At 42.0% G+C, this 25,224-nt stretch overlaps 1 protein-coding gene across 1 annotated transcript; it reads right to left on the reverse strand.

Moving 5' to 3' along the window:
- Window positions 1-1,376: 1,376 nt before the first annotated feature.
- LOC146625286 (E3 SUMO-protein ligase ZBED1-like) lies at window positions 1,377-24,242 on the reverse strand. Its single transcript, XM_085362147.1, has 4 exons — window positions 23,986-24,242; window positions 2,719-3,407; window positions 2,039-2,373; window positions 1,377-1,850 (listed from the first exon to the last, which is right to left on the reverse strand). The coding sequence occupies exons 1-4, from the start codon at window positions 24,240-24,242 to the stop codon at window positions 1,377-1,379; spliced, it is 1,755 nt and encodes a 584-aa protein (XP_085218273.1).
- Between the last annotated feature and the right edge of the window lie 982 nt (window positions 24,243-25,224).

Here is a 25,224-nt window from a genome sequence, read left to right on the forward strand (position 1 = left end):
AGTGAAATTTGTACTTTGTGTTGTCAGATGAACATATGAGACACTTTGACTCTTCAGTGCAGTGTGGAGCCTAACAAAGATCTGTTTTGTGTCCCAGCTGATCAGCAGGAGGAGAAGAGTCTGACGGAGCAGCAGAGGAACATTTTCAGCCATCTGGACTCAGCTGAGTCACTACAGAGGAAACAATGAGCTCAACACAGGAGGTGAGGAAAATATCACAGTTTCACCAAATAATCAGTCACGTCTAAAACTCTCATCCTCCCAACCTGTTATATGACTGTGTTGTATATTATGTTGTTTTTTAGAGACCACAGCACATGTTAAAATAAGGAAGGTTTATTCATCAACATTATTAATAATCAAATGGACATTTGTCAGAGTTTTACCCCTGATACTGCTGGATAAACAGAAACTCACTCAGGAACGAGGTCACACAGAGCTCAAGTTTTCACTCGCGAGGGGGAAGCAGTTGTCTCCAACCCACTTCAACTTGCTTTCCCCCTGCAGGTTGTTTTTATTGGTTACACACATGAATATTCATGAAGCTTGTTGCTGTATTACCTATGAGAAACTACTATAACTGGTTATAAAGTGATTGTACTGTGCAAGTGTGATTATACATTGTGTCAGCATCATGAGCTTCAGTTTAAATGAATCTTTGCTACACTTGATGTAATCTAACTCTGACATGAGCACCACAGTCACCGTGCACTAGGGGTGTGTATTGGCAAGAATCTGGCGATACAATATGTATCATAATACAGGGTAGACGATACGATATATTGCAATACTAAAAGCCAGACGATATTTGTGTTTAGTAGGACTAAATTTAATTAGGAAAACTCACAGTAAACAGTCCAAACTGTTTAATGCTTGACATGAAACATCTGAAACAAAAACACTCTAAGTTCAAAATGAATGGAGAAATTAACATCTGCCTTATTAGAAGTCATGTCAAATAAACAAACAAAAACTACTTTACTGAAATATCAAGTATTTTTTAACATGAAAAAAGTAAACATGTAACACTGAAGTCTTTCTAAGTACTATGATTGTAAAATACTTATCCAAAAACTGCTCTATGGAGCATCAAAACAAAGCACTTTTTATGTGACCTTAACATAAACAAATATAAATCAAAAATGAAATTGCTTGAAGAATCCATCCAAGTAAACATTAACAAAAAATGTAAAGTGCTATTACAACTAAGTGTTAATAAAATAAAGTACAGCTCTGCAGTGTCCATCAATGGAACACTTTTAGTACAACCTGAAAAAAGGAATTTACTCATCTAAATAAAAGTGCTTATGAGACTCAACCAAAATGTCAAACATTCTCATATCAGAGATTTTACATGTCTAGTGTTTTCTCAGTGTTTATTTTTCAATTTCCAGATTTTTGTGCAGGAATACAAGCTGATCGACATGGTCAGCTCTCAGGACACTTCTCTGTGCATTTACTATGTCTCCTGCAGAGGAGAAAACTCTCTCTGCAGAGACACTTGTTCCAGGAATGCATAGGAAACTCCTTGCTACTTTGGATAGCTGAGGGTATTCCTGTTCATGGTCCTTCCACCAACTGAGAGGATTTCCTGTGAGAGGCAAAGGGGTCTCATCTCTATACCTCTTGATCTCAGCTGCAGCAACATCATGTTCTGATTTTGGTGCAGTATTGTCAGTAGTAGAGGCAAACGTAGCTCCGAGCAAGTCCACCAGTGCACATGAGGTCCTCTGTCTCTTTAGGGGTGGCCGAGGGATGGAGTCAAAGTTGTCTTTGATATGTGGGTGATGAGCCTCCTCTGTGGCATTCTCTTCCTCCACTTGTTTGTCAGTCTCCTCATTCTTTTGCTGCTGAAAAACATTAAATTCAAATAGTATTAATGTCAGAAAGTCAAAATTCAAATCCAAGATTCACCCTGTTTTTCACTAATATTTGATGACAAATGTCATCAATATGCTTTTTTTTTTTGCTTTTTACTTTATTCACTTGCTTATAACTTCAGTTGAGTTTTTCCAAATAAATTAATTTATTTACTTACATTTTCTTCCTTCTTTATCACAGTCACCACAGTGTCCAAAAGTCTGGAATAGGTCTCACTGGTCTCTGCTTCAGACAGGAAGGGCAGGTCCTTAAACCGAGGATCAACAGTTGATGCCATCCATAGTGTCTCCCTCTCATTTACATATCTCTTTCCCAGATCTTCTGCTCTGGCAGTCTTAATGTTCCTTACTGTCGGTGTATCATCAACACTTTCTTGTGCACCCATCACAAGCTTGGAATGAAGAGGAGCAATGATGGACAGGGTTGGCATACTCTCCTCTGACATCACCAGGGTGGCGTCCTTCATAGGCTTGAGTGCCCTGACAACTTCTTCTGCACATGTGATGTCAGATTCACTTAATGTGAAAATTTCTTTTTCACTCCTACTAACTTCTGCAGAAAGCAGAGCTGCACAGATGGCTGGTTGCTGTTCTAAAAATCGTTCTATCATATCATAGGAGCTGTTCCATCTTGTAATTATGTCCGTGATCAATCTGTGAGCTGGTAGCTGAAGGAGGCACTGTTTCTGCTTCAACTGGTTGCTGGCTGTGGTGCTGCGCCTGAAAAAGGCTGATACACGTCAGATCCTCCCGAGAAGTCGCACCACGGATTGTATTTTCAGTGCTTTCTGTGAGGCGAGATTCAGACTGTGTGCAAAACATTGTATGTGCGTCATGCCTGCAAGTCTAGCCGCGAGAGCCATGTTTGGTGCATTATCGGTAACAACAACAAGGTCCTTTGCGTTCAATCCCCATTCAGCCACAGCGTCAGTTAGTAACGCTGCAATGTGCTCACCTGTGTGACTGTCATGCATGGCTCGGGTTTGTAGTACATGAGACTGAAGGTTCCACTGGTCCGTTATGTGATGTGCTGTAACAGTTACGTACGATTCAGTGGCTCTCGAAGTCCAAGCATCGCATGTCAGAGCAACTGTCTCAGCCGAGCTGAGAGAGTCCAGCACTGTCGCTTTGACTTCTTGGTACAACTTTGGCAGAGCGATGTCCGTGATGTGTTGTCGAGAAGGAACGGTGTAACGGGGCTCCAGCGTTTTAATCATATTACGAAATCCTTTATTCTCCACAACACTCAGAGGGCGCATGTCTTTGCAAATAAAAACAAGTACTGACTGCGTTATTTTTGTTGCACGAGTTGAAGTTGCTGGTAGTTTCGAAAAGTTAACTTCTTCAATTGTCCGTTGAGAGGGATCACCTCGTTTCGTTTTAAAATTAGCATTTGACGCTACGTCGCTATGGTGTCTAGACACGTGTGTTCGTAAATTTGTTGTGTTACCAGAATATTTGACTCTGGCGGTGCAGATTTTACAGACTGCATAGCTCTTGTCATAGTCTTTACTGCCTTCTTTTGTCCTAAAGCCAAAATAAGTCCACACATCAGCTTTGAAAGCTGTGGGGGACGGCTGTATCCTCTCCTCTTCAGTCATCAGTTAGCTAGCATCACACACGTCCACTGACTGTTCTACTTCGTTCTTTTGGCAAACTAGACGCTTCTACAGTTATCGCGAGACCTCGTTTTTACGTCATAGTAAAGGCGGTGAAAACTGCAAACCAGTGGCCAGAGTTTGAATTCCAACATACAAAAGAAATAAACAGTAAATGCATGTCATTTTTCAATTAAAAAAATCGATAACACTGATTTTAAATATCAATTCAGTATCATTGCGCGAAATATCGCGATATTTCGTTGTATCGATATTTTCTTACATCCCTACTGTGCACCAGTCACACACCGTTCTTTACTTTAAATCCATCGCAGTTCAGCAAACAAACCTGTTTATCCTGCATTAACCTGCAGAGGATCTTCATGCAGTCTTTAAATAACACAGTTAATCTGCCTCAGATTGTTTTGCAGCATCTTTCACTATGATGATTCTGTGTTCTGATTTCAACACGTGAGGACTTACATGTAAGCTTTAATCTCCAGTTGATCAAATCCCACTGAGCAGTCCTTCCCTTTAAATCTAACCTCTCTTCTTCCTCTCCTGTCCTGTGTGTCTTATCTTTCTCCGTCTCTGAGTGAAGTTAGCTCTCTTTCTTTTCTCTCCCTGTGATGTACAGCAGCTCGACCTTTAGCCAGCAACACACTGTGAGACAAACTGCACACAAACAGTTTGTGTGTTTGCTGATGTTTGTTGATAGAAACGCTGCATTTGAAATTACCTGTTTGTTCAGGCGCTGTGCAAAAAAGAAAGAAGAACAACGTCTCACTTTAACTCCTGACTATGACTCACAGTTTTGCCTCTTTCATCTCTTTTTATGTTTCATACCCTGGTGATTAGTACACGATCAGGATTGTCTTTCATGTGTTACTTTTCCCGTTTCTCAAGTTGGTTTGATGTTTGATGCCTGCAGTGATGAAATAAACCCCTCAGATGCCTTAAAAGTAACACATCTGTTTTGCAAATGTAAGGAGTACAAAATACAATTTTCTTTTTCTAATGTAGGGAGCAAAAGTAAAATATTTTCCTTCACTGAATCAACTTTTAAATGTTACATTGTAATTATTAATATTGAAAAATGACAAAATGATAGAAATATGTAATAGGAAACAGGAAACATAAAAGTATAGACTTGGTAAACATTTATACTTTTCTGAGTGTGTTAGCATGCTAGCATTAATAACTGTGTACAGCAGGAGGGATGGGCATGATTTTAGTGTTTGAACAGTCATGAATTATTTTTAACAGCAGGTTGGATGTAATGTGTTAGAACTACCAGCAGGTGGGGATAAGAGACCTTTAAGGTGTTTGGTGCCACACTCCACCTTCAGGTTTAAAACTAGTGTTAATGGAGGGAGTTTGAAGGTTGAGTTTGTTCCACGACTGCATTTCACTCACTGCCTCTGTTTGTATCTCTGTCACTGCAGGACCAACATGGAGCGAGAAGTCAGCGCTCTCAGGAGGCCGACAAACCTCACAGAAGAAAGAGAGAGAAAACACACACCTGTGACGAGTGTGGGATGGGTTTTACTGTGAAGGAGTCACTAAAACGTCATCAGGTCATCCACACTGGAGTTAAAGCGTTCAGCTGTGACTTGTGTGGAAAGTCTTTTTCCTGGAAGAGTGGTCTAAAAACACACCAAGTCATCCACAGTGGAGTTAAAGCGTACAGCTGTGATCAGTGTGGCAGAGCTTTTACTCACAGTAGCAGCTTACAGAATCATCAAGTCATCCACTCTGGAATTAAGGCATACAGCTGTGACATTTGTGGAAAAACTTTCAGCCAGATAGGGAGCAGAAATACACACCTACGCATTCACACCAGACATGATGTGTACTGCTGTGAACAGTGTGGCAAACAGTTTATAACCAACAGGCAGTTACAACAACACATGTTTACCCACACTGAGGGACGACCTTATAAATGTGACCTGTGTGAGAAGACTTTTAAAGCTCCACGTCACCTGAGGCAGCACCAACAGATCCACACCAGAAAGAGACTCTACAAGTGCAGTTACTGTGAGGTATGTATTTATATTGTTATCTTGTCATTTTAGCCTGACTGTTTGGAACAACTCTGCTCATTAAACTGTGTTAGCATGTTAGCAATTCTACTGCATGGAAAAGCAGCTCTGAGTGATTATTCAGATTTTCATGTCAGTTATGATTTTAGTATTACTGTAGTATTATGGTGGTAGTATTGTAGTTATTGCAGCCCAGTAAACTGAGTGTGTTAACTGAAATGAAAATCTGAGTGATTATTCAGATTTTCATTTCAGTTATTCAATTCAATTCAATTTTATTTATATAGCGCCAAATCACAACAAAAGTCGCCTCAAGGCGCTTCATAGATACAGAGAAAAACCCAACAATCATATGACCCCCTATGAGCAAGCACTTTGGCGACAGTGGGAAGGAAAAACTCCCTTTTAACAGGAAGAAACCTCCGGCAGAACCAGGCTCAGGGAGGGGCGGCCATCTGCTGCGACCGGTTGGGGTGAGAGAACGAAGACAGGATAAAGACATGCTGTGGAAGAGAGACAGAGGTTAATAACAGATATTATTCAATGCAGAGAGGTCTATTAACACATAGTGAGTGAGAAAGGTGACTGGAAAGGAAAAACTCAGTGCATCATGGGAATCCCCCGGCAGCCTACGTCTATTGCAGCATAACTAAGGGAGGATTCAGGGTCACCTGGTCCAGCCCTAACTATATGCTTTAGCAAAAAGGAAAGTTTGAAGCCTAATCTTAAAAGTAGAGATAGTGTCTGTCTCCCGAATCCAAACTGGAAGCTGGTTCCACAGAAGAGGGGCCTGAAATCTGAAGGCTCTGCCTCCCATTCTACTTTTAAATACTCTAGGAACAACAAGTAGGTCTGCAGTGCGAGAGCGAAGTGCTCTAATAGGGTGATATGGTACTACAAGGTCATTAAGATAAAATGGGGCCTGATTATTTAAGACCTTGTATGTGAGGAGCAGGATTTTGAATTCAATTCTGGATTTAACAGGAAGCCAATGAAGGGAAGCCAAAACAGGAGAAATATGCTCTCTCTTTCTAGTCCCTGTCAGTACTCTTGCTGTAGCATTTTGGATTAGCTGAAGGCTTTTCAGTGAGTTTTTTGGACATCCTGATAATAATGAATTGCAGTCGTCCAGCCTGGAAGTAATAAATGCATGAACTAGTTTTTCAGCGTCACTCTGAGACAGGATATTTCTAATTTTAGAGATGTTGCGCAAATGGAAGGAAGCAGTCTTACATATTTGTTTAATATGTGCGTTGAAGGACATGTCCTGGTCAAAAATGACTCCAAGGTTCCTCACAGCGTTACTGGAGGCCAAGGTAATGCCATCCAGAGTAAAAATCTGGTTAGATACCATATTTCTAGGCTTTTCAGGGCCGAGCACAATAACCTCAGTTTGATCTGATTTAAGAAGCAGAAAGTTAGCGGCCATCCAGGTCTTTATGTCTTTAAGACATTCCTGCAGTTTAACTAATTGGTGTGTGTTATCTGGCTTCATGGATAGATAGAGCTGTGTGTCATCAGCATAGCAGTGAAAATGTATGCTATGTCTTCTAATGATACTGCCTAAGGGAAGCATGTATAATGTAAACAGAATTGGTCCTAGCACTGAACCCTGTGGAACTCCATAATTAACCTCAGTGTGTGAAGAGGACTCTCCATTTACATGTACAAATTGGAGTCTATTAGATAGATATGATACAAACCACTGCAGTGCAGTACCTGTAATACCTACAGCATGTTCTAATCGCTCTAATAGGATATTATCATCATCATCATCATCATCATCATCATCATCATCATCATCATCATTTATTTATTTATATAGCACTTTAAAAACACACCTGGTAGACCAAAGTGCTGTACAATACTAATATGCACATAGTAATAGACATAGCAATAAAGTTAAAAAACAATAAAAATAAAAAAAATAAAATAAAATAAAAATGTCAGATATTATGGTCAATAGTATCGAACGCTGCACTGAGGTCTAGCAGGACAAGCACAGAGATGAGTCCACTGTCAGAGGCCATAAGAAGATCATTTGTAACCTTCACTAAAACTGTATCTGTGCTGTGATGAGCTCTGAAACCTGACTGAAACTCTTCAAATAAACCATTCCTCTGCAGATGATCCGTTAGCTGTTTGTTAGTAGTTATGATTTTTGTTTACACGATCATGAAAAACTAAAAGGGCTGAAAATTAATATGACGGTGTTATTTAATGTTCAGGCAGTTTCCTGGTATATAATGATATTGTTATTACAGGGAGTGCAGAATTATTAGGCAAGTTGTATTTTTGAGGAATAATTTTATTATTGAACAACAACCATGTTCTCAATGAACCCAAAAAACTCATTAATATCAAAGCTGAATGTTTTTGGAAGTAGTTTTTAGTTTGTTTTTAGTTTTAGCTATTTTAGGGGGATATCTGTGTGTGCAGGTGACTATTACTGTGCATAATTATTAGGCAACTTAACAAAAAACAAATACCGTATTTCCCGGACTACAAAGCGCACCTGAATATTAGCCACACAAGCTAAAATCAGGGGAAAATCCTGTTTTGTACATACATTAGCCGCACCTGACTAAAAGCCGCAGGTGTTTCAATGTTTTTTTTTGGGTTTTTTTCGCCTGTCCCATTTGGTTCTTTAGCCATCAGAATTGTTGTCTGAAGACCAACAAGGATACCCAATGGATTTACTTTGCCAAACGGATCATCATGGCCTTGCCGTATTGGTCCATTTGGTCGATCTTTGTTTTTATTATTTATTATATTTTATTTTCAGATGTTACAGACGGGACAGACATGAGTGAGAGATAGGAAAGGGAGAAAGAAAGAGGAAGGAAAGGAAAAACAGAAGGGGAGAGGGACAGTGAGAAAGGGGGGGAGAAAAAAAAAATCTCCTGGATCACCTGTTGAGAGAAGAATAGAAAACAAGCAAAAAAAGACAAAAAAAAAAGAAACAAAGCAACATACTAAACACAACACCATCGCATTAATCTAGCTAAGTGTAAACAGCAGTAAATACTAAATATTCAATGTTGTTGTGCAGCACGCAGGACAGATGTGCTTCGAGGTAGCAGCCAAGAAAGGTGTAATTTGGGTCTACGAGCAGTGAACACCCGTGTGCATACCTGTGTGGATCAGCGCGCTTGTATTCCAAAGGTTTCTCCATGTAACGATCTGTTAGGGAGTGTGGGGGGGCCACAGCCCCGTCCTCCAGGGTGTGAAGCAGGTCATCAGAATCATCAGAATCAGAATACTTTATTGATCCCTGGGGGAAATTATTTTTTGTTACAGTGCTCCATTTTAAACCAACATTAAGACAAGACAGACAATACGCTAACTAAGAATAGTACAATATATACATATATATACGTATATAGGTATGGAGGAGATCAAAACTCCAGACATCCAGAGGCCCCCAGAACACAAGAAACCAAGGAAGACCAACAGAGGGGCAGCCGCGCCACTGTTCCAGTAAGAGCTGAGGAGAGTCCCAGATGAGGGTTCACTCAGCAGCCGCGGAGCAGAAGCCAGGGGGAGTTGCAGTGACGCGCCCGTGAGCTCCGCCGGCCGCCAGCTGTGCCTGAGTGACCGAGCCCCAGGCCGAGAGGCCGGGGGCACCCCACCCCCGAAGGGGCCCGAGCGAGCCCCAGGCTCCAGGCCCCGATAAGCGGCCGCCAAGGAGTGAGCCGGTGTGTACCTGGACGCCCACCCCCAGACACAAAGAACCACCAACGCACCGACACCTGAGGGAGTCCGCCACCGGCAGGGGAAGTGGTGGTAGGTGGAGATAGGCCTCCAAACCTTGGAGGGCCTGAGGTGTCCCCAGAGAGGTGGCGTCTGATACCCAACCTGACATATAGACACAGACATACAGGCACATACAGACACAAACATCCATTCCCCCCCCTCATGCTCTCATATGCACTCACTCCACACTCAACCAACATGGAGACAGACATAAAGAGACGCTGTACACACGATCACACTCCCCAAGCGTACTCTACAAACCGGGTCTAGGTACCCTTGCCCCTGGAGGGGGGAACTGCACCCAGACCCAGGTGGTGTTACCCTTTTCCCTGCGGTGGGGAGAGGCAGACCACCCCGACTCCGTAGCAGCAGGGAGGCCCCACACTCCAGACCGCAGTCGGACGGCCAACTCCACCTAGCCCTCCCGCTCCAGCAGGCCGCAGAGAATGGGGGTGGGAGAAGACTCCAAACCTCCCTCCACCCGCTCATTGTAGTGTTGATGCATGTGTGTTCTAAGGTGCAATTAAAACCCAGGAGGGCATGGAGCTACCTGCCAAGGAGCAGCAGGTAAGCACATAGTCCCTCCTGATAGCCCTCAATGTCTAAGTGTATTTAAAATTGAGAGGTGGGCAACGACGCCAGGGGTGAGGTGTACACCCTGATGGTAATTTGGACTCCGTGATTGTGCCCACCCCCAAGATCCTATATGTATGTGTAATGAGAGTGTGAATAATGTGAATGTCTAAGTTGTGGGATAAAATTGAGGCAGAGGCAGCCAGAAGGGGACAGAGGGGGGGGGGTTAGCCTCCTCTGCACCCTGGTGACATACCCCTACTCCAAGGCCCTGCATGTGTGGGTGGTTGTGGTGGAGCGGGAAGAGAGAGGCAGCTGGAGATCGGGAGGGAAGGAAGGGAGGGGCAGGTAACCCCTCCCTGGGGCCAGCTCCCCCGCTGACCCCAGTAGGCACTCCCACACTCCGCGACCCGCCAGGGAAAGGGGGCCCAGGCCCATCCAGACCGGGGCCCAGTGCAGCAGCGCCTCCCGGCCCCACAGAGCCCGGGACAGTCCACCCGACCCCACCACAGAGAAAACTGCACCCACCCCACCATCCGCTCATCTTCCAGACTACATAAGACAGTAAACGCCCAGGCTGAGATCTTCCTCCACCTCTCCTGTATCTCCCCCTCCTGCAGAGAGAGTTCCTGAAGAGAGGAAAGCTCCTGCAAGATGTGACCATCTCCCCCACCAGTTGAAGAGCCCCCCAGCCGGTTCAACGCACCGGCGGCACCCTGCTCCAGGGCCGGGCCCCCATGCACCCACCCGCCCACAACCCCGGCAACACACCAACCAGGATCCAAGCCCCCGAGGCCCGGCCCGGGCCCCAGCCCAGAGACGGAGCGCCCCCAGAACCTCACGCCCATCCCGGACCCACCCAGGGCCAGCCAGGCTACCAGGTCAGTAACCCACGTCCGTCAGCACAGACCCTCCCCTAGCCCCGCTGCACGCAGCCGCGAGGAAACAGTCACCTGAGAGCCAACAGAGCCCCCAACCGGACATGACCGCTACCCCGGGTTGAGCCCCCCAAGGAAGATGCCTCCGGGGAACCCCCCGACGCCCTAAGCCTGTCCCTACCCCCACACCAATCACAACAGTGAAGGTGGGACCAAATTATGACCCCCCACCCCCACTAGGTGATGGAGCTGATAAAAGGAGTCCAGAGCAATTGATCTGATGTGGTGGCAGAGGCTGTATCAAGACTAATGTAATCTAATAGATAATTTCTATATTGGTTAGAATTAAGATTATTTTTATTTTTCCAGTTCATGAGGACTGTTTTCTTGGCTATGCATAGGGCAGTGAAAATCATATGGGCTATATTCTTTTCTGAAGTGACATTATCTAAGCTGCCCAGTAAACACACTAAGGGGGAGGTTGGAATGTTACATTTCAGACACTTTGATAAGTCTTCACATATCTCGCGCCAAAACTTTTGCACTGGTGGACAGAACCAAAGAGCGTGGATGTAATTGTCTGGTGTATTGCCTTGACAGTGTGAGCAGTTGTTGGAAGATGTAAAGCCCATCTTGAACATCCGATGACCTGTATAGTGCACTCTATGTAGTATTTTGTATTGTATTAATTGCAGACTGGGATTTTTAATTAATTTAAAGGTTTTTAAGCAAATCTGAGACCAGAAGTTTTGGTCTAAGCTGACTGATAAATCTGCTTCCCATTTTGCAATAGGAAGGGATATTGATTCATCTAATTTAGAAAGTGTTCTGTATATTTTAGATAATAATTTGGGGGATTTAAGAGTAAGAAAATGTGCCGCACTTAGTGGTGTTTGTAATTCAACTTGACTGAGGTTAAATTTCTTTTTTACTATGGATTTAATTTGTTGATATTCTAAAAATCTTGTCTTGTTGATCCCATATTGTGCAACTAGTCTGTCAAATGGAATAAATTCTGTTCCCTCTAATATATGTTCTAAGTATTTAATTCCTTTACAACTCCATTCTGGGAAATTAATCATATTATTGTTTTGTAATATGTCAGGGTTATTCCAGATAGGTGTACGTTTGCATGGGATTAATGAAGACTCCGTTATTTTTAGAAACTCCCACCATGCTGTCAGAGAAAAGCTGATGTTGATACTTTTAAAGCATTCATGTCTTTTGATGTTTGAGCTAATAAATGGTAGGTCTGAAATCTCTAGATCCTTGCATAGTGCCTGTTCAACATCTAGCCAGGGCTCAACTAAGAAGGTATGTTTTAACCATTCTGAGATGAACTGAAGCCTGTTGGCTAAGAAGTATTGGTGAAAATTAGGCAGATCTAATCCTCCTCTATCCTTGGTTCTTTGTAGCGTTTTTAAGCTGATACGCGGGGGTTTATCTTTCCAAAGGAATTTGGAAATATATGAATCCAGAGATCTGAACCAATCTTGTGATGGTTTGTTAGGGATCATCAAAAATAAGTAATTTATTTTTGGCAAGATCATCATTTTTATAGTGGCGACCCTTCCCATGAGTGATATGGGTAAAGATTTCCATCTAGTCAGATCGCCTTCTACTTTCTTTAGAAGTGGGATGTGGTTTAATTTAGTTAAGTCTGAAAGCTTAGGAGAGACATTAATACCTAAATATTTAATATTTCCGGATTGCAGTGGGGCAGAGGAAGAATTATGGAAGGAGCAGTTAATGGGGAGAACTGTAGATTTTGGCCAGTTAATTGAATAATCTGAAACTCTTGAAAACCAGTTTATTAAAGTAATTACCTCAGAGAGGTTGGTTTGTGTGTTTTGCAGAAAAAGCAACACATCATCCGCATAGAGACTGATTTTATGTTCTATGTTCTTACATTTTATGCCCTTAATTGTTGTAGCCTGTCTAAATGCTGCTGCTAGAGGTTCGATAAAAATTGCAAAAAGTGAAGGGGAGAGTGGGCATCCCTGTCTGGTGCCCCTCAGGAGATAGAAGCTGGAGGATGTCTGGTCATTTGTTCTGATACGAGCTGTTGGGGAATTGTATAATATTCTTATCCAGTTTATGAAAGAGTTTCCAAAACCAAATTTGTGTAAAGTTGCGAATAAAAATTTCCAGTTAACTCTGTCAAATGCTTTTTCTGCATCTAGAGATAATATTATGGTTTCGATGTTTTTATCGTATGAGTAGTCTATTAAATTAAGTAATCTACGAGTGTTTGTTGAGGAGTGCCGACCTTTTATGAAACCAGTTTGGTCAGGATGAATTAAGAGGGGGGTCATTTTCTCTAATCTCTTTGAGAGAGCTTTGCAGATTATTTTAAGGTCTACATTTAAAAGAGAAATTGGACGATAGCTTGAGGGAAATAAAGGGTCTTTGCCTGGTTTTAGCAGGAGACTAATGTTGGCAGAATTCATATTTGGTGGTAGTCTGCCATTTTCCTCGATTTCCTGCAACATGCCGTGGAATACTGGTGCCAAAATTATCCAAAATTCTTTTTAGAATTCTGCAGGGAAGCCGTCTGGACCTGGAGCCTTATTATTGGGCATACTTATCAGGGCTTCCTGGAGTTCACTTGGCGTCAGTGGCGAATCCAGTTCCATTGCTTGACTATCTAGTAATTTTGGAAGAGTTACGTTGTCAAGAAACTGATCAATTTCATTTTTAGATGGGTTTATTTGTGGTGAGTATAAAGTTTCATAGAAATCCCTAAAAATGTTGTTTATTCTTCCAGGATCATATATTGTGTTCCCCGATAAATCTTTAGCAGCACATATAGTTGTTTTTTCTTTATTTATTTTTAGCTGGTTAGCTAGAAATCGACCTGATTTGTTACTGTGTTCAAAATTCTGCAAGCGAAGTCTTTGTATAAGGAATTGTGTTTTTTTATTAATAATTTCATTTAATTCTAGTTTTGTTTTGCATATTTTGTTCAATGTTTCCTGATCTTGGTCGCACGCGTAGGCTTCTTCTAGTGATTTGATGTTTTTTTTCTAATTCCTGAATATTTTTGTTTTCTTCTTTCTTTTTGTGTGATGAGAAAGAAATTATTTTACCTCTCATCACAGCTTTCCCTGCTTCCCATAGAACAGAAGCAGATATTCCGGGAGTGTCATTAAAGTCTAAATATGAAGTCCATTCCTTTTTAAAATATTTAATAAAGTCTTCATCTTTAAGTAGTGATATATTAAATCTTCAGTTTTTTCTTGGCGTAGTGTTATTCTTGTGCATTAGTGTTAAAGATACAGGAGCATGATCGCTGACAGCTATAGGATGAATCTCAGTGTCTGAAATGTCACACAGCAGTGAGCTGCTGACCAAAAAATAATCCAGACGAGAGTAAGAGTGATGAACATGCGAGAAAAAAGTATATTCCTTACTGGTGGGGTGAAGAGAGCGCCATGCATCGCAAAGACCAAAGTCGCTCATATACTGTTTGATTATATTTGTGGATTGCCAATTGCGCTGAGTTCCTGTTGTGTTGAGCCTATCCATGTCTTCATTTAGTCCAAGGTTGAGGTCACCGCCAAGAATGAGTGTGCAATCAAGGTGTTCAGAGAGTGCACTAAAAAATCCGTGGAAGAATGAGGGTTCATCAACATTTGGACCGTATATACTTACAATACATAGTTTTTTGTTCAATATTGATAGTTTAATAATTAGAAATCTACCCTCTGGATCTATAACTGTATCGAGTACTGTAAAATTAACATTTTTATGTATTAAAATTGCTACTCCCCGTTGTCTAGAATTATAACAGGCTGCAAACACGTTAGGAAACTCAGGTGTTTTAAGTTCGTTTAAACCTGTGACAGGTCTGTGAGTTTCTTGTAATAAAACAACATCTGCCTGTAGTTTTTTAAGCTGGTTAAATATCTTTAACCTCTTTCCTCTGGAGCCAGCTCCATTTACATTCCATGTGACAAACCTCAGCATGCCCATAATTGTGTGTGTATGTCTAATGAAGTATGCTGGGTGTTTCGTTTAGACAGGTGGAGAGAATGTGGAAACATCCCTTGTTTGTAAATAGAAAGAGAAAAAGAAGTGTGGTGAGAGGCTCCATAAGTCTGACTATGTGTGTGAATATTCACTAATATGAACAAGCGTGGCTTGCTTATGTGTCCTGCAAGTCTGTGCGTGCTGTGAGGCTGTTGTGAATGTGCTGCCGTTGAGCTGATGTGTTTGCGTGATCGTGGTGTGAAAATATGGAGAAATAGAGGGTGTTGTTTGTAGGTGAGTGGGGAAGTAGGTGATCACAGCAGTGAAAGACAAGAGAAAGAAAGAAACCACATGAACTGTGAGCAACAACAACAAAAAAGAAACGAAACGGAAACATTCCAATTAAAGCAATGACGGAGGGTGACGGTGTTATATCTGCTATGACATCATATTGATATTACTAGGTTAAACCCATGTTAAAAGAGAAAGTGTGAATGAATAAGAAAAGAGTGTAGCGGGTTCTTATCTGGAGTGCAGTCAATATAACCACGGTGTGGTGCCGGGGTCGCGGTAGAGCTGTCCGTCCACGTAGAGCCGGTCCACGGCGATGACAGCACGGGAGCCTTTCTGGATGAAGCTACATCGAACTGGGAACAGGACCTTGCGTCGTTCCAGGATCTCTTTGGGGAACTGGTCGTTCACGCTGAAGTCCGTTCCTTTCAGCTCTCTGCCGCGACTCTTCACCTGTTCCTTCTGTTTGAATTGACCGAATTTGGCCACAATAGGCCGTGGTCTCCCGGTCCGCGACCGCACGCCCCCCAAGCGATGTACTCTGTCGAAGTTGATGTTCTTTACGGTGTCCTCCGGCAGCTTCAGGTGGATTTTAATGAAGCTTTTCACCGTTGCCTCTGCGTCCTCTCCGGCAGTTTCTGTTTTCCAGAAAACACAAGATTATCTCTCATGCTACGGGCTTGTAGATCGATAACGGACTCTTTTATTTTTTTATTTTCAATGTTTAGCTGGGTCACGTTATCGGTGAGAGATTTGACCGACTCCCGTAGCGTGGCATTTTCAGCGGCAAGCGTTTCCACCTGCTGCTGGCTGAATTCCAGGGATTCTCTCAGAGATTTAAATTCCCGGTGTAAAATCTCCACCAGGGACAGCCTCGCATCGAAACTGGACAATCGCTTGTCGATTGACTCCAGGATGTCTGCGATGTCTTTGCCGGCAGGCGATGTTGTACCGGGGGAGTCTGCCGGGCGACATCTCTTCGATGACGGCGTCTCAATTTTGGTCGGGGAAGATGCACTCTGGGCCTTATTCATTACTAAATCTTGAAAACAGCGGTCGATGTAATCTTGGAGAGCGTCTAAACTCTCCCCGTTGTCCTCCAGGGTGTTAGAGATGATAAAACAGATGTTGTTAGTTATATGACAGTTGATTAGTATATTTGGTAATACTGAAGCTTGAAAAACCTTTGTTAAACTCTATGCTACCATTTGCTTTTTCTCCGCCAAAATCTCCGGCGTCTGACGTCACCTACAACATGGGTCGCTTACCTTGTCCGTCACTTCCGTCACTTACCTGGCTCTGTATTCCTTTCAATGTTGACTTATCATATGTAAGAGAATATGCACAAAGGGAATTGTCAGGAAAGAGATGGCTGTTTGGAGACATACCCCTTTTATTAATATTTTGAAAAACAAGTTATAATAATAATAATAATACATTTTATTTGAGGGCGCCTTTCAGAAACCCAAGGTCACCTTACAAAAAACATAATTAATAAAAGGAACAATAGTCATAAAATATATAAAATAAGTTAAAATTACAAAACAGAGCGTGACAACAGATAAAATCAGCATTAAAGCGAATAAGCCAGTTTAAACAGATGTGTTTTGAGCTGTGTCTTAAATACGGAGAGGGAGTCAATATTTCTTAGTGCAGGACGAAGAGAGTTCCAGAGCCGAGGAGCAGAGCGACTGAAAGCTCTGTTCCCCATAGTGATAAGGTGTGAGGACGGAACAGTAAGATGAATAGCAGATGATGATCTGAGAGGGCGGGAAACAGTGGTGATATGGAGCAGGTCACAAATATGAAGGAGCAGATTTATGGATACACTTGTATGTAAGAAGTAAGATTTTAAAATTTATCCTGGCTTCTATGGGCAACCAGTGAAGCTGCTGAAGAACTGGGGTAATATGAGCACTTAACGGAGTGCAAGTTATGACCCGAGCTGCAGAATTTTGAAGAAGTGTGAGTTTATGAAGGGCCCTTTTAGGGAGACCAAATAGGAGGGAATTACAGTAATCAATACGGGACGTAATAAGACTATGGACAAGGATGGCAGCAGCATGGGGAGTAAGGAAGGGACGGAGTCGGTGAATATTACGTAAATGGAAGTAAGCAGACCGTGTTATGTAATTAATGTGAGACTGGAATGAAAGAGTATTATCAAGTATGATACCCAAACTCTTAACCTGAGGGGAGGGAAGGGTGGGAGAATTTTCAATGTTAATGGAAAAGCTGTGGGATTTGGTTAAGATAGATGGTGTACCAACAAGTAAAACTTCAGTTTTATTACTGGGTTATGGGTACATATTTGCACATGTAGTACATAACAGTAACCTATAGCACACCAGAAAAATAGATTCGGACTACCTTTTAGGCTCAGGTGCAGTGTAGGGCTGAACGATATATCGCATTTGCGATAATATCGCGACATGATCAAGTGCAATTTTCTAACCGCAAAGGCTGCGATTATACTCTGGACATGTCCAAATTCATGGGCTGCATCCTCCTGAGGCCGCATTTGTAGATCGATTACGTCACAGCGACGCGCCGAAGGCTGTCCAAATTACTACCATATCCCAGAATTCATAGCGCGGCCGAGCCAAACTCCAGTTTCCAGCAATGGCGGCTGCTACTAAGTTTTAAAATTACTCATACTAATCTTTCTGGGTCACAAAATAAACTTTTAACATATTTTCAGGCGAGAAAGTAGTTGTGTAAACATCAAATATCTGCTCGGTTTATCAAGATATCCCATATTTGCAAAAGTGCTTCGACGTTTTCAGAGGCGTCTGCTACCCACCAGCTCGACAGCTAGCCGGGAGCTCGAGGGTTACTGATGCGGCCGAGAACGGCACAACTCCCGGCACATCATTTTCAGATCACCGCGGAGTTTCGCTGCTCGGGTTAAACGTAATATATAAGTCACTTAGACAACCTAAAAATGTTATTGTTGGGCTTTTTTCAGTGTTTTGTTTGTTCATGAGTAAATCGGTTTGGCTGAGATTAAAGTTATTAGATTAGATAAAATAAAACTTTATTAATCCCCCGGGTGGGTTCCTCCTTGGTTTTCACACAGCTGACTAAACGTCAAACAGAAAACTTATTAAACAGAAGTATGAGACAGTCGAGAATTTACACCAGTGTCTGGTTATATTTTAGATAGCAAGAAGCAGACGGCCGAGTTTATTAAACTCCACCGAGACAGCGGTGACGCTAATCAGAACTAGACCGTCCAATTTCACGCCTTTAAACTTTAAAGGCGTGTTTGTGTGTGTGTTTATACAATTGCTATTATGTTTGCACTTTATGTGTAATGTTACTGACTGCAGAGATCAGTAAGATGTGTGTATTTTTTATTTATTAGTTTTATTTATTTAATATTATTTTTTAATTGAATGACTGTCTAGTAGTTCACAGATGTCGAAAAACTGAGTGTGGTAAAGCCACTGATTTTTTTATGTATATTTCTGCAATCTGCACATTGTACTGACTTTCATTTTAATGTTTACACCAGGGTTCCTTGTCAGCACTTTATGCTCAGATGTTTGTAAGCTAAAAATAAACTATTGTGTATGTTCAAATATACTGTTGTGACTGAAGAAGTTAAATAAAAATGTCAGTCATCAATTCATGCATCACCTCATGTCATCATAACAGAGGTCTGTCTTCCAGGAAAGAACAGTTTAAAATTAATGTAATATAGTATTGGCCATACTATATGATGTATTGCTTGTCTTTGTTTAATAATACAGAAGACAAAGACCTTAAAAAATAATCGCATATCGCATCGCAATCGCAATATTGGGGCAAAAAATCGCAATTAGATTCTTTTCCATAATCGTTCAGCCCTAGTGCAGTGACACAGCTTTAACAAGAAGAAAAGTCAGTCATTCACCACCATCTTCCTGCGCACTAAAACCACCAAAGTCCTCTCCTCCAGTGTCGGAAACGAACAGGCTCAGAGTGGCTTCATCATCCACTCTCCGCTTCTCTCCTTCATTGTCACTTTCAAAACCAAACAAATCCTCGTTGTCAGTGTCAGAGTCGAACACCCTCAGAAGGGCCGTGGCGGTGTCCTCCTCTCCATCATGCAGCAGTCCAGCCCTTCAAAATCCGTTGGTGATCGTGGATGTTTTCACACTTTTCCACGCTGTCAGAATCCACCGGTGGAGTTGAGCATAACTTGCTTTTCGCAAGTTTATCGCCGCTCGTCATCCACGCCTCCCGCTGAACGCGTAGCGCTACTTTGAAGTTTGTTTTTTGCGCTACTTCGTATGGCACTACGTTGCCTGGCGGACGGACATGTGACTAACATACTACTCTTGAACCCCGATCCTTCCGCCAGGCAACGTAGTGCCGTACAACAGCGGAACAAACAAAACAAATAGTCTTACGATATGACAAAAATCATGGACAATCCATAGAAAAGCCGCACCTGACTAAAAGCCGCAGGGTTCAAAGCTTGTGCAAAAAGTAGCGGCTTATAGCCCGACAATTACGGTATATACCCATTTCAATTATTTATTTTTACCAGTGAAACCAATATAACATCTCCACATTCACAAATATACATTTCTGACATTCAAAAACAAAACAAAAACAAATCAGCGACCAATATAGCCACCTTTCTTTGCAAGGACACTCAAAAGCCTGCCATCCATGGATTCTGTCAGTGTTTTGATCTGTTCACCATCAACATTGCGTGCAGCAGCAACCACAGCCTCCCAGACACTGTTCAGAGAGGTGTACTGTTGTCCCTCCTTGTAAATCTCACATTTGATGATGGACCACAGGTTCTCAATGGGGTCCAGATCAGGTGAACAAGGAGGCCATGTCATTAGTTTTTCTTCTTTTATACCCTTTCTTGCCAGCCACGCTGTGGAGTACTTGGACGCGTGTGATGGAGCATTGTCCTGCATGAAAATCATGTTTTTCTTGAAGGATGAGGACTTCTTCCTGTACCACTGCTTGAAGAAGGTGTCTTCCAGAAACTGGCAGTAGGACTGGGAGTTGAGCTTGACTCCATCCTCAACCCGAAAAGGCCCCACAAGCTCATCTTTGATGATACCAGCCCAAACCAGTACTCCACCTCCACCTTGCTGGCGTCTGAGTCGGACTGGAGCTCTCTGCCCTTTACCAATCCAGCCACGGGCCCATCCATCAGGCCCATCAAGACTCACTCTCATTTCATCAGTCCATAAAACCTTAGAAAAACCAGTCTTGAGATATTTCTTGGCCCAGTCTTGACGTTTCAGCTTGTGTGTCTTGTTCAGTGGTGGTCGTCTTTCAGCCTTTCTTACCTTGGCCATGTCTCTGAGTATTGCACACCTTGTGCTTTTGGGCACTCCAGTGATGTTGCAGCTCTGAAATATGGCCAAACTGGTGACAAGTGGCATCTTGGCAGCTGCACGCTTGACTTTTCTCAGTTCATGGGCAGTTATTTTGCGCCTTGGTTTTTCCACACACTTCTTGCGACCCTGTTGACTATTTTGAATGAAACGCTTGATTGTTCGATGATCACGCTTCAGAAGCTTTGCAATTTTGAGACTGCTGCATCCCTCTGCAAGATATCTCACTATTTTTGACTTTTCTGAGCCTGTCAAGTCCTTCTTTTGACCCATTTTGCCAAAGGAAAGGAAGTTGCCTAATAATTATGCACACCTGATATAGGGTGTTGATGTCATTAGACCACACCCCTTCTCATTACAGAGATTCACATCACCTAATATGCTTAATTGGTAGTAGGCTTTCAAGCCTATACAGCTTGGAGTAAGACAACATGCATGAAGAGGATGATGTGGACAAAATACTCATTTGCCTAATAATTCTGCACTCCCTGTATTTCAGCATAAATGGCCTTTTGTTTACAGAGCCTGATTCCGCTTTCAGGAGCACATGTAATAAAATAAAACACAAATGAAAATAAGCACAAAACCAAACATTCAGTAATCTTCTCTTATGGTTAACAAAGTTGTATCGTTACGTAATGGTATTGTAATATTGTAGCAGTAGTATCATTGCTTGTTTTTAACTTTAGTACTTTTAGACATTAATGTTAAAATACTAAGTTAATGTTATAATTGCAGTGTCATGGGGGTAGTAGTGTTTTTCTTGTGTCCCATTCAGTTGAGTGTTTTAACTGCACAGTTACAGTGTTATTAATGCAGTATTAAATTAGTATTACTGCAGTGTTACATTAGTAGTTTAGCACTGTGTTGGTACCCTGCAAATATTAGCATAGTAGTACTTTAGTGTAACTCAGATGTTACTGTAACATGAAATAAGTATTACTGTAGTATTATGATGGTAGTATTGTAGTTATTGCAGCCCAGTCAACTGAGTGTGTTAACTGAAACAGTAAAATGTAATTGGACGTCTGCAGAGATGCTCTTTCCTTCAGGCGACGTTCAGGATAAAAATGATGAAGGACTGACTTACACTGTCTTTGTGTCTTTGTTTAGAAGCAGAGCGACACAGATGGATCCAGTTCTCAACCCTGTCATCACTGTGGTGGTGGGAAAGACTTTCGTTGTCATCTTTGTGGAAAAACTTTCAGTCGGCAAGACACCCTAAAAGTACATCAACGTAAACACACTGGAGACAAACTGAAATACTGCAAAGAATGTGGGAGAAGCTTCCCCACATCAGGTGACTTAAAATGTCATGAACTGATTCACAGTGGGGTTAAAAAGCACCTCTGTGATCAGTGTGGGTCATCTTTCATCACTGCAGTCAACCTTAAAAGACATAAACGAGTCCACACAGGAGAGAAACCATACAAGTGCAGACACTGTGACAAAAGCTTCTCACATTCAAGTAGTCGTATCTATCATGAACGTGCACACATGGAAGGAAACTACAGCTGTGACCAGTGTGACAAGAGCTTCAGGAATCTCAGTTCATACTCCACACACAAACGATCCCACGTTACTAATAAACTGTTTCACTGTTTCCAATGTGCCAAAACATTCACCTCATTGTCTGCTCTGTGCAAACATCAGCGTGATCACTCAGGGCTGAAATCACTCCCATCACAGTGAATCTGAAGAGACAGAAAGATCCTCTACTGGTTTCAGGGTCAGACTTAAAACCCTTGAGATCAGGCTCCACAGAGTTCAGATGTAAAAATGTGATGAGGCAGCTGTGAATGAACATGTTCTTCTAGTGTACTGAGAAAAATTAAACAGGTGATGAATAAGATAAACATGTTAAACTGTGTTATAGACAGGATGCACCTAGCTGCTACTCAGGTGCGTATGTGTGACAAAAATTACGAATGCGTAGTGACATTTATGTTACCAAGCGCCTTTGCGTACTTGACCATCTCATTTAACCTTAAACATGTTGCTGCAGCTTCTTTGGTGTTTCGCCACGACCTAAGAAACACCAACCTGAGCCACAGCCGAAGAAAATACTTTGGGGGATGCTTTTTCATTGATCTGTGGACATCACAAAAGTCGAGCAGGAAATCATTTACATTGTGTCTGTGTCCAGCAAAGGAGAGTTTACCTCTGACTTTCTTGGACTGATTGAACTGGGTGCTGACCGGCTGCTACTTGCTACTTGCTACAGTTGAAGACTCTCTTGTGCACATTCTGTGCACAGCACACACACTGGAGAATTGCTTAAAATCAGTTGATCGCAAGGTTCCCAACTGTGAGACGTTTAATCGCTGTGTGATCAAGCTGATGCAGTTTTATTTGCAAAAAAAAGTGGAGCAAAAAAAAAAAAATGCTACACTGAAGAAGCTGTGTGAAGAAAATGGGATCCCCTTTGTAAAACTGGGTATGTTTCATAATACCAGGTGGTCTTCATGGAGGTCTTTTGTTTCGTACCAATTCGCGAGAGTTGAGGCTCGAAGATGAAATGTATGGTTTTCAGGGTTTTTATCGTTAACTCTGTTTCCCTCGGACTTCTCCCATGTGTTATGAATAAATTTTAATTATTTACATGTTACCATAGTGACCAGAGAGCATTAAGGGGCAGAGAGTGTTGTTGGCGCATTTCAGGAGGAGCCTGCTAATAAAGTTAGTGAATACAGGTTTATTATTATATTTACAAAATACCGCAGTTTTTGTCTTGGTCATATCATTTTATTCTGTTGTATTTATCTGCAACACCTTAAATGCCGGTCCGGGAAAATATGTGACTGTTGGAAAACAATTCACACAATACACATCACAGCAAAGCACCTCCCACATGGTTCTAAGACAAGGCACTATGCGTGTGTATGTGTAAACATCTGTATGCATGTGAGAATGTGTGTGTGTGTGTGTGTGTGTGTGTGTCTCTGTGTGCGTGTCTAAATGTTTCTAACAACATCCTTAGTCATAATCTCCCCCACACCCAATATATGGTTCAATTCCTCTACTGGTTCACCATACACAACACAGTGAAGTCATACAAAGGGCAGGAAGCTTACCAAACATCAAACAAACCTTCACAAGGGTGTGCTTGTGATAAAACACTACGCCGAGACTGTGCCATGTGTTGTGTTGTGTGTCACGTCACATGTGTATTCATACCTCCAGTGTAAGTTGAACCTCAGTATTTGTCCAGCTCCTCCATATTTCTGTTGACCAACACTTTGGCTTGTTCCGGTGTTCCATTGAGTTTAATGAATACTTTACAGTTGCTGGTCCATGTACTCTGAATTTTTCCCTGTTTCTTCAAGTAACGTGCTTTCCTGGCAATGTCCGCATTTCTTTTTATCAGATGTTCATTCATGAAGACATCGGCTCCTTTCAGTTTCTTTCCTTGTTTTAACAGTGCTGTTTTGTGTTTTGTGTTAGCAAATCTCACAATGATGGCTGGTTTGTCACTGTCATTTTTTCAGGGTAGAGGGTGGCAAGCCTCAATTATTGTTATAATCCACTTCCACACATTTGGACCGTAGACAGGTAACCACTTGAAGCTCCGTGGAGTTGACATCTTTCTCTCCTGGCCCTCCTACATTGTCAGCTGTGACCCCCCCCCCCCCCGGGCGTTTGACCGGGGTTTGATGTGAAGCCCCGTAATGATGACATCGTTCATCCGGGTGTACTGCTCCAAATCCACCACTCTGTTCTCTGGGTACGCCAGCCGCCGATCCTTCTCTGCGTTCTGTATGCGGAGAGCCTTAACTTCCTCGACCAGGTCCAGGATGGCTTTCTGCTGCAGTTTGACAGCAGAAATCTCCTCTGTCATAAACTCCAGCAGCTTCTTAATATCGTCGCCTTCCTCAGCTGACAGAACTTTTTTCGGGCCCATGCTGAGAGACGCTCTTCAAGCGTCTTTGCTCCATCAAAGCCATCAGAGGCAGATTCCAGTGTAAACGCTGTTCCCACATGAAAAACTGGACTGATCCACCTCCTGCTGTCAGACCTGCAGGGTTTAGGCCTGTGGTGTTCTCTTCTGTCTTATACTGAACACAAACTATTTTTTTGGACTGGCACAAATAATTTGTGTGCCTTCTTATTTGATCCAGAACACCTATTTGTTCTGTAAATACATTTAAATTGTTATATAAAAACACCTGAGGGATTGGCTGCATTTTTAAGCGAATAGTACCAGATAACTGTTGTTTCCAAAACATGTGCAGAATTTTTAGAAATGTACAATTTTGTATTTGCATTTCAAGTTATGAAAATGATTCTTCAAACATTTTTATGGGTTTCACAGGAAAAAATTTAACTTTTTTCTACTCTGAGTTTGAATTTTTGCTTGAACTTAGATAACTTGTGCTAATATAGTATGCCGAAATGTAAAAAATAACTCAAATTTCAGATATTTGAGGTTGTGCTGAAAAGATTATACCAAACAAGGCGAGATAAACTGTTTTTATTATAATAATAATAATAATAATAATAATAATATAGAGGAAAAATCAAAAGCAGTCAAAAATGGCAAATTATACTTGGACCCCGGAGGGTTCAGCAGTTACTTTGGTGTTCCTCCACAGAAATGTCAGAAGTAGTCTGAACTGCAAAAGAAGCACGTATTCTGGTTGCAGGAGGTGAGCTGGCTTCAAACAAATGATTTTCATGGCATATTCTGCACCACGTCTTTGGGCGATCAAAGAGAAGAGGAAATATTACACTGTGAGAGGGCGACTGATCCAAAACATAAACATTAAACTGAAACTGGATCTTATTGTAAGGTTATCGGGCCTTATTCCAGTTTTTATAACACAGTAAATTGTTTGTGTGCATTTGAGGGTCGACGTGCCAGTTCAAACTCCACACCAGTAGGT

This window comes from Diplotaxodon limnothrissa, linkage group LG9 (assembly GCF_057381915.1).
Source record: "Diplotaxodon limnothrissa isolate DT_005_m linkage group LG9, D_limnothrissa_male_GT1.1, whole genome shotgun sequence".
Taxonomy (NCBI): Eukaryota; Metazoa; Chordata; class Actinopteri; order Cichliformes; family Cichlidae; genus Diplotaxodon; species Diplotaxodon limnothrissa.

Bases quoted from the DNA above. Each gene is read 5' to 3' on its own strand.
- LOC146625286 (XM_085362147.1), bottom strand. From the start codon at position 24,242: ATGGGCCCGAAAAAAGTTCTGTCAGCTGAGGAAGGCGACGATATTAAG. The intron at 2,374-2,718 runs GCATGACGCACA...TCACATGTGCAG, and splicing joins TCTCGCGGCTAGACTTGCAG to AAGAAGTTGTCAGGGCACTC. The intron at 1,851-2,038 runs GTAAGTAAATAA...AATGTTTTTCAG, and splicing joins TGATAAAGAAGGAAGAAAAT to CAGCAAAAGAATGAGGAGAC.